At 41.6% G+C, this 10121-nt stretch overlaps 2 protein-coding genes across 2 annotated transcripts in view; both read left to right on the top strand.

Moving 5' to 3' along the window:
• LOC111650722 (dynein axonemal heavy chain 2-like) overlaps nucleotides 1-10121 on the top strand; it is a gene marked incomplete at its 5' end in the record, with an annotated part of 46050 nt that overhangs the window by 35724 nt on the left and 205 nt on the right. Inside the window, one exon of the mRNA XM_087172428.1 lies at nucleotides 9559-9570. Within this exon, the coding sequence (XP_087028554.1) occupies nucleotides 9559-9570 (12 nt within the window). The remainder of the gene's footprint in view (nucleotides 1-9558; nucleotides 9571-10121) is intronic.
• The window catches only part of kdm6ba (lysine (K)-specific demethylase 6B, a), a 94443-nt gene continuing 85896 nt past the window's right edge, over nucleotides 1575-10121 (top strand). Inside the window, exons 1-3 of the mRNA XM_023400642.2 lie at nucleotides 1575-2115; nucleotides 4799-4993; nucleotides 5430-5470. The gene's annotated coding sequence lies outside the window, so the exon portion shown is untranslated. The remainder of the gene's footprint in view (nucleotides 2116-4798; nucleotides 4994-5429; nucleotides 5471-10121) is intronic.

The raw sequence follows: 10121 nt of genomic DNA, 5'->3' as shown, positions 1-10121 counted from the left end.
TTAATCAAGGTGAGGTAAAGGATATTTTTATGCTAATATGCATTTCCCCAAGCTGAAAAAGAGGATGGAGGGAGGGAGCGACTGAAGGAGAAATGAACCTATTCAAACAAATGAATTCTAATGAAGCTTCACAGACAAGACGTTTGGAGTCGGTCAGCGTTGTGAGGGAGAAGGCCTGGACTTCCCCACTGGAAAGGACTCAGCCCAAACTCCTGAAAGGGAGGGAGAGAAAAACAAGAGAACGACCCTGGAGAAAGTGAGCCGGGAGGAAGAATGGTCCAGTAATGAGAGAGGGGAACAGAGAAAGGGGGGCCTGAGTTCAAGGTTGTATTCAGACTTAAGGATTGTCCCCCTGAAAGACTGAACACAGACTTCCTCAGGGTTTAAGGGCCTCTTTATCAGACCCAGGTCTGTGTGTGTGTGTCTCTGGTGGTCTCTGGTTGGGTGGGAGATGGAGGGGCACTCACAGCAACATGCTGAATTCAAATTCAAATTGGCTTATTCTCAGGGCTGGTTGTAACTAAAATATCAGACTAGGGAGGTGTTTTTTATGGATAAAAGCTTCAGCTGAAGTGAACTAGAATGTAAATGTGGCGTGGAAACATTTTAAATGTATTTGTTATGCGGTATTAATTAACCTTCCTAATACGTTGAATTTGTGTATTCCAGGACAGAAATACAGTATCCAAACTTTTGTGGCTGCTTAAAAAAAGAGCCACAATCACACAAATTTGCTGTGTTTATCATTTTGTAAGAGGTGGTGACTGTTCAAACAGTGGCTGCCTTAGTTTAGAGCCAAGCATTTCAAAAGCTCCCAGTCCGGAGAAAAATTCATTTCTTGAGGGCATTGGAAGCCAACTTCTTCCATCTGCTTATCCACTCAGAAACAGCCCCTTTGAAAATTCCTGCCTTTAGAAGAAATGTTGTGGACATTAATGACTGTCAGTGATGTGGAAATCCAGAGTTTATCATGTAAAGGATCTGTATTTGAAAATGTTATCTGTCACTTTAGATGACAACCAATTGGAAATGTCTGATCACATTATACTGTCTCCTAATGAAAATAGTATTACTTAAACCAATCTGCAAGTGGTGATCCCCTGACAACTCCTCCAGCTAACCGAGTCTCTGTGTCACAGCTACTATCCGTGATTGGTTTCTCTTGTGCTTTAATTGGATTTCCTGGCAAGCTCTTGCCTAAGTTTCAAGTTTCTTGGGAAATGACAAAATTACCAGCCACCTCCAAATAACTTTTGATTCCTCAAGTGGCTCTTGGCCGCTTTAGTACAGTTACTCCTTCCAACTGAGAGCCTGATTCTTGAACCAAATAGTTACAAGGGGAAAACCTGGGGTCCAGTTGTTCTCCATTGAATAGTAGTTTATAATGGAATTTGGGCAAGTTGTACAGTGTGTTTGCCAGTGACTATGGAGGCGGGGCAGTTAATGTCCAAGACTCTTCCACCGAAAATAAACCTGCATGAGGGAAGAGAGAGAAGGAGAGAGAAAGGGAGAGGAGGGAGGGAGGAGGAGGAAGGAAAGAGCCTTTCAACGGGGACAGAAGGGAATGAGTCTCCGTTTCAATGGAATAAAAACTGCGCAATTTCTTTAAGGACTGCCTGCTCGGATCGCAGTGGACCATTCCTCTCTATGAAATGGATATCAGTTGTGTTTTTGGATGATTGAGGTATCCGTGCCCATTGCAACCCGTGCTGCCTTTCAGGCTACAGAAGCTGGCGATTTTTTACCAGATGGTCTTCAGAGAGGGAAAAAGAGCTGTACAGTCGTTTGGAAAGGCGATATGACTGTGCAGAGATGCAAGACCAGTGATGAGTCTATCCGTCATGTCTTGCCCATGGGCGAACACATCCACATTTTCTCAGCCTGGGCTATGGTCTATCTGCGTATACAGAGCTCCCCGTGTCGACGTTTGCATCTAAACGCATTATGGATGTTGAATGGGGTTTCATGTTTTTTGGGAGAGGGATTTTAGGGGGCTGCGTCATCCGTGGCTGGGAAAGGAGATGGACTGCTTTGCAGATTTTCCACTATTACACTGTTTTAACAGCAAGAGTCAGCACGCCACCTCCCTAACAGATTTTGGATTGCACATAAAAGGTAAGCATGATGCATAGTATGACTCTTATCAGGCGTACACGCTGACATGTGAGGCTACAGCCTGTATTACCTAATTGTAAGCGGGGAACCAGTGAGCGTCCATTGAAAACAATCTGAACTACAGTATCCTCATCCTGTAATAAATCTTACAGGACACGATCAACATCACAGCAAAAATACAAGCCACTACAAGAGAATTTGTATCACTGTGGGAGACAATTGTAAGTCCCGTAAACTCGAGATTTTGCATATTAGACACATGCATCTATGAAAACACAAGGCTATATGATTGTGGTGATTTGTGCATAAGGGGATGGTTTGATGGTGTTACATAATTGCTAATACAGTGTATTCGGCAACGCATCTCTTAACTTTACATGGATAGGGCCGATAAGTTTGGATACTGCAGCGGTTACATTTTACTGTGTTGCTGACAGCTGTTTCGTCTCTTCTCCCCAAATTTCTGTTGAAACTGATGATGGTGATGTCATGTTTTTACGGTAAGGAAGGAATAGTTACGGGAAGGTAGCCCTGGAGTTGGTGATGTCGCAATCGCCTTCTGTTGATCACGGTTACACGTTTATAAAAGCACAAAAAGGCGATGGATCGTGTCCGTGGGTGTGATATGCAACGTGTGATTGTGGTATTTTACTGGTTATGGCGTGAATAGCAGCTATAACTGAATGAAATACGGGCTCACTGGTGTTGAGAAAGGAGTGTCGCATTTTCTTTCACAAATGTCATGTGGTGAAGTTGTGGCGGGTTCTCTACTATTTCCAGGAAGAGCGTTTGAATTTTCTTCCCTTGGATTTATTTTCTGTCTCCACCCCTCTCCTCGCTGTTCATGTAGCACTTCTGACATGTCGCCACTGGATGGCGACTCAGGACAGTGAATTGGTTCAACTACTTTAGTAAGACTTCAGTAAACTAGACTTCAGTGAAGGATCCAGTTTTGCTCAGGAGTGCTGACGCTGAGTGGCTGTTTGGCTGCACCAGGCCTTGACCCAGCGTCCAATTAATAACATGCCTCTCCGTGTCAAATGTTATGCATAGCTTTTATACACTGCGGCTAAATTAGCCAACACTAAAACCCAGTTAGACTGAACTAGATCACGACAATTTTGTGATGGCCCATTCACAAAGTAGTCCGCTTAGTTCGGGGTCAGCTTCACAGGCCTACATACCACTATCATAATAATCCTGCAGCAGATAGAAACTCCCTACAAGGTGCATGTGATGTACTTTTGCCACCAGCCGGCACGCGCACCACCCCTGTGGCACAAACGGTGTCTCACATTCCACATTACCAGATTATTATAAAAGAGGGGCTTTAGTTTGTTGCTCACTTTTCAACGTGGACAAACAAGCAACAAATTAAAGCCCCTCTTTTATAATAATCTGGTAATCTATTCTAATCTAATCTAATCTATTCATACTGACATATATATAATAATAAATCCCTTTCATTTTTGACTGAGCCGTAGACTGACTAATGTCCCACAATGCAGTGCAACTCGAGGAGCTCCCCACAGCTGCGAAAAATTTAAACTAATTATGGGCAGTGGCAGGACAAGACGAGACCAAACAAAACAAACATAATAGAAATTTTGAAAAAAAATAGCAGGCGTTATTGTTGTTAACAATTTTACAAAGTTTCCATCTTGATTGAAGACTTCTTCTTCGCATGTCTTTCACGACAAAACAGTAAGAAGCTTTTTATTTCTAGCAAATGTACCTTACACAGTGGAGCTTCTACCCAGGTAAATTCTGGTCCGAATCTGCTCAATATACGCCAAGCGGTTTAATTCATGTTTGGACGTCAAGTCTGGGGGTGACAGGTGTAATGCTGCAAAATTTTGTATGACCAACATATAACGTAGCTAAATGTACAGGTAAAATAAAACTAAATAAACGGTCTGTGTAAACCTGGCAGTTCCCCACTATAATAAGTTTGGATTCTCCTCGATCACAGTTGTTTCCTGTCACACCACTATGAAATATAGCCAACGCAGTTATAGGTGGTTATGAACATGTGACAATGGATTGACAGTGCCTCCACTCCCACTGTGGCCAGGGGAAAATGCCACTTCTGTCTACATGAAAATGCAACTCTTGTATTCATACATGTCCAGTTAGTCCCCCCTTTCCCTGCCCTCATCTCAGTTGTTTAAATGGCATCAAATACTATCTCATTTACCCTTTACTCCTTCTCTATAGCCTATAATTTTGCCTAGATTAACATTATCTACATGCCTTAATGAAAGGATTTACATGTCAACACTGAAGCAGTGTATCTGGTATCTCTTTGATCCTCTATCTCTTTATGTTTGCTCTCTGAAGTGCAAGAATGTGTATTTACTATTTTCCTCCAGATGGCGACACATTTGCAGGCCAACTCTGGTCTGTGTACTTCCTTTATGAACAGCTGCTTCCTTCTTACAGTGCAGTGGTGGAAAGCCAGACTGGATTCTCAAAATATTGTCCTGTAGACGAAACCATCAAATTTAGTGCCATTGTGGTCCAAGTTTTATTACCTAAATAGCCATGTAAATGTGTGTGATAGACAAACCCTCTCAGTACTTTTTCAATGAATGTTATCAAATGCAAATTCTCTACCTGACTATTGCTTCAATTTTGTATTATACTTGAACAAAAAGGTTAATGTATGTTTTCCCATTCCCAGAGAAGGAGTGAGGAACATGGGCAAGCATTGTCGTGCTGTGTATGAAGAACCACCGTTGCCAGACTGAAGCCATAGGTCAAATGTCTGACTAGGTGTCTGACCAACTCTAAGGAAGAATGGGCAAAACGTAAAATGAAAATCACAGCCAGTCGAGATGGACTACACAGAAACTGCTGTTGCCATTAGTGAGTGATGGTAAGACAAATATACATATATATATATCTATTATATAAATGAATGATTGTTTGATTTAGGAGCTGGTCATTAGTTCTTGAGTTTTTATTTTTTCTTAGGTTTGTTCATTAGTTTGGAATCAGGATAGGTTACTATACTTACTCTATATAAAAACCAATTACTGTAAGATTTCTGTTTCTTTTGTGGGCTTTAAAAGGCACTTTCACCTAGTGCTTAACTGATAAGATTTTATTCATTTTATTAAATCTTTTGAATGAAATAACAATGTATTCTATGAAAAAACAATTCTAGCTACCATCCTGTGCTATTATGTATAACAATACTTGGTTTTCCCACAGTTGACTTGCAGCAGATAACATGATAGCTAATGACAGCTGGCTAATTGGACTGCTCCATATCAGACTCATTGTTTACATGTTGACATCTCTTTCTGCAGGGGATCCATCTGCATTTGGTCGCAAGCACCCACCTGCTCAGGTAAGATATTTAACCTTTTACCCAGACTTTGACCTGCTTGCCTGTGTCCTGCAGTGACACATGGGATGTGCATGCCTTCAATCCTTTTGGGATGTCTGTTATTCCCGTTTTGTCTGTCCAATAGATGCATTTTTGTTTGAGCTTCTTTCAGAACAATGAAATATTAGACTTCTTTAAATGTATTGAAGTACCCAACCATTGGGCATAATACTGCCAGCAGTTTAGAAGCTTTTCACTCAGATTGCAGAAGTGGTAGAGATATATGAAACCCTACTGATCTAAGATCAGATTACTGTAGAAACCGTAGAATTTTTTTTCCATCTCAGCCTTCCTTAGTGTTCCAGCAAAGAAAACATACATTGAGGATTTTGTCTCATTTTCTTCTAAAAGGATGAAAATCCAGCAACTGTAACCATTAGAAATGAAATTCCAATAATGCACTGTATTAGCCTATTGTTTTTACACAGTCTGTAATGTGGTCTTTTAGTTTTGAAGCCCAAGGAGTGTCTGGTAGTTTTGAAGCCAAAGGTGCATTTAGGGTATAGAGGTTACCTCTGTAACACAGTATGTACCTCACATTGGTTGAACCAGAGTCAATGTGTTGTTTAATTAGGCCAGAATGAAGCGCCTGCTACATTTACTGACCCACACATTTAACACTGTCCGCTTCATTAAATGTTTTCTTCTATTTTCTGTTTTTGTTGGCCTGGTATTTGCTTGCCTGAACATATTGAGCTATAAATTCATGACTTGTTTTATAGGTTTTGTGTTAAAAGTGTAGCTCAGATTTTCGTTAGATGTGAGTCTCTCTGTTTTTGTAGGACTTGACGTTCTTACCACAGTTACTAATTGATTGGGACAGGGACCACAGCCAATACACATACACTCACACACACTTCAGCTGAGCTTTAAACACTCATCACCCTTACTTAAGTGTACACACACACCTAAGCTAACACCAGCTCTGTTTCATTTTCACACACACAGTCCTCAAACACGCTCTGACACACATCTCAAACCCTGTTTTGATCTCCCTCTTTGGGACATAGACACACACACGCACACACATACACACACACACACACACACACACACACACGCGTCTCCCAGGACCCTGCCCAGTCTTACACACCTGGGGTTTTCCATCACTTAGCCCACTCAGCTTTATTACCCCCCTTTACAGCTGGCCATGAATCAGATCCATCACACGCATAAATGCACATGCACAAATACACACAAACCTGCTTAACACCAAGGTGACACCCTCAATTACGAATATACACATACACACTTACATATAAAGCACAGTCTGGCTGCAAGTTTATTCTGTAAAAATGGATGTAAGCAGAGAGAAGAGAGGAAGGATTATTGAAAAAAGAAGTGGCAGTGTAATGATTATTGTAAGTCCAAACTGTTCTGACCAAGGAATGTATTTCCTTGGTCAGAACAGTTTGAACCTTCGGTGTATGAATGGTTTCTGTAAGAGTTATTGAAATTCATTTGAACTGTAAAGGGCCGGTCTTACTCGTGTTAAGTCAGTGGTTGCTGTCTCATGTGAATGTAAAGAGCTTGTGGTTTGTATACGGTTACTGTTCACATTAGCTTGTGGCAAAATGCTGATACCACATGTATACAACCAGAGATCAGAGTATGCAGTGAGGTCGTCAGTGCTTGCCATCCACAGGTTCTGAGGGTTTTATGTTGAATTTCTAGTAATTCCGTAGGACTTGAGACTATCTTATAAAATAAGATAATCCATAGAATAAAAAACACCTGACTCACATGATGAGAAGACACACTCACATGTTGAGAGACTGGTCCATAGCTTCTTTTTAAGAAAGTTCTGTCCTTGTCTAAATAATATGATGACCAGTTGTCTAAAATTGAAAGTACTGTCACGTTACAATAGTCTGTACAACATTTTTTGCAATACTATTCACAGTTTTTTAAAATGCAGTAGTACTACTTTGCAAATGGCAGTTGGTAGATATATTTATTCCATCCCTTGATCTTGTTTTTTTTTTTTTTTGTCTCAGACGTGTGCACACTCTCACCCTTTCTACACAGTGCCTTGTATCACCTTCCCTTTGGGTTTTCAGTGTCATATTGAATCTTATCTATTGTCATTACGTAGCTTCTAGCTTTGGTAAATAGAGAGCTACGGATATATATTCTAGCCACAAGGCTGGTACTGTGTCCTGGTGGCTTATTATGTACCTAACGTGTTTTAGGTTTGAGTCTGATTCACTGCCCTTTTGGCATTCCCCCAGTGTTGTTACAATTCCATAGAGTCAATTTTAATACTAATAATAAATCTGAAGCTATGATCCTGTCACCATAGTTGACTTGCAGAGCTTGGCAGCACCTTTACACCAGGCTTTTGATGTTGGTTGGTTGTAGGTGAAATAATTCCATATGTTGCACCTGGAACTAGTTTAATTTGGACAAGGATCTAGTTTAAGACACGGTAGATGAGTGGCATATGTTCTGCGGCAGAATTGTGCTCTGCAGAGCAGTAGGAGTCCACAGCAAAGCCACAGTCCTGCACACAGTGATGGAGGGAACAAGCTACACATTTGATTTTAAGAACACTGATGATAGGAGGTTCTGATATGTCCAAAAAGGTTGTTTCAAAAATGTTTAAAGGATTACTATTTTGCAGAGAACTAATAAATAATGATCATTCCAGTAAATTAAGCCCACTTTCCAGTTTGCATCTTCTTTCATTTAAGCAGGTGACATCAGTTTGTAAGTGTTCAATGTAGGGTGTAGGAAAAGAGATTGCAACTGTTTTCCCATCTGCTTTGTCTATATTCTCCACCTCCTCCTCTTCCTCTTCTGAATACTCCAGTCCATGTGCCATCCACATGTGCCACACACCCGTGGAGGGAGCACACAAAGGATGTATGTGTTCAGAGCACTCAGTGGTGTTTTTAACAGTTCTGAAAAAAATTGGTTTTCTAATGTTAACCCCAATCTGTCAAAGCAGTAATGAAGAAGTTTGGGTATTTCAGTTATCACAATAACAATTCTCTCATAGTCTTTGTTCTCTCAGTCTCCCTCAATCTGCTGCTGATGTCAAATAAAACCACATGTGAAGTGTGAAACCATCTGAGACACTGAGAGTGAATGGTATAAGATAAAAATGCTTTTGGTTCAAATGAGAACAGACTTGAAGGAAGGATATCAAGAGAGAGACAGAGAGACAGGAAGAGAGGTGGTGAGAGCTGAGTCAGGATGCCTAGGGGGAGGACGGCAGGAAGCAGTGGGTGAGCAGGAGGACAGGAAAGAGAGGGAGGAGGGGAGACTCCTCTTCATCCTCCTCCACCTCCTCCTCTGTCGTCATCAGCGGTATCATCGAGGGAGGAGTGGCGTAGGGAGGGAAGGAGAAGAGGTGGGGCTGACATCATCCACCTCCTGGAGGTCTGTGAGGGCGTTTTACCAAATTCTCCATATTAAAGCTTTTAACAGCCATGTTTATGTCATCAAAGGGCTTTTAATGCATTCAAAACAACAGCTGGCAGAGAAAAAACATCTCATTTAAGAAATGCTGAGTGTGTATATAAAACTGGCTCTGAAAAAGAAGGAACGGAGAGAAAGGGAGGGATGGAAGAACAGATAGAGCTAGAGATAGCAGATAGAGCAAGATAAAGGAATGGAGAGATGTGATGAGAGAGGTGTACAGAAAGAAAGCTCCTCTGCCTATCTGGTTATATAACTTTCCTGGGAAAGAGGGCATTGGGTTTGTGTGTGTGCGTGCTTGTTCTCATGTGAGCTCTCTTTGTAGGCTCTATGTGTTTGTGTGTGTGTGGTTGTGTGTAGGGGTTACAGAGTTTGCAACGAGGAAGATGCCCAACATGCCTCCTGTTCTCTGCTGTGCTTGTTGTTTGGCCTTCGTTACCCAACTGTCACAGGCCTCTGTTGGTATGCTGTGTATGTGCTTACAAGGTGTGTGTGTGTCTGTTGGCTCATGCACCAGTGTGTGTGCATAACTATGTGTTTATTGGTGCAGCTATGTATATACTTTCACATCTATTACTGTGAAGTGTTTCAGTGTGATGTGTGCACCTGTGTCTGAGGCCCCTCAGTGGTTGAGGAAGGTTAGATGGTGCAAGATTAGTGTTAGGTGCAGGTAATTTATGGAGGGTAGGCAGTGATGTCGCGTTTTAACAGTCACCGCCAAACCACCCAAAACAAAGAGAGCTGCAATCTATCTTAAGGAAAACAAGTAATATTGTTTCAAGAATAAGTCATATCATGTGCCAGTCAGCAAGAGAATGTAAGTGTAGTTGTTGCTGCTGAAAGAAACGGAGCCGAGGCAGAGAGTGCACAACACCTGAACATGTTCTGCTTTAAAAAGAGATGTGGCTAAAATGCTAACAGAGGCTTTGGTAGATAGTGGATGTGCATTTCTGTTATAGAAAAAAATGTAAATCTCATCAAATCCTAACTTCTCCCAACTCTCCAAATCCCTTTCTTGAACAAATCCACTGCCCCCCCACCCCACCCCCCACCCCCAAAAGTGGAAACAAAAAAAATCACTTCAGTTATAAGCTGTTCTTGTGCTCTCTCACCCTCAGACCCTCCCTTCCCACCGTCTCTCCCTCCCCTGCTCCTGTTCTGGCTTTCTGCCTCTCAGGTTTCTCCCTGC

This window comes from Seriola lalandi, unplaced genomic scaffold (assembly GCF_002814215.2).
Source record: "Seriola lalandi dorsalis isolate HSWRI2012SDOR001 ecotype SW California unplaced genomic scaffold, Sedor1 jcf7180002052764, whole genome shotgun sequence".
Classification (NCBI taxonomy): Eukaryota; Metazoa; Chordata; class Actinopteri; order Carangiformes; family Carangidae; genus Seriola; species Seriola lalandi.
The sequence above is the reverse complement of the archived record's forward strand: the minus strand, read 5'-3'. Positions and strand labels throughout refer to the sequence as shown.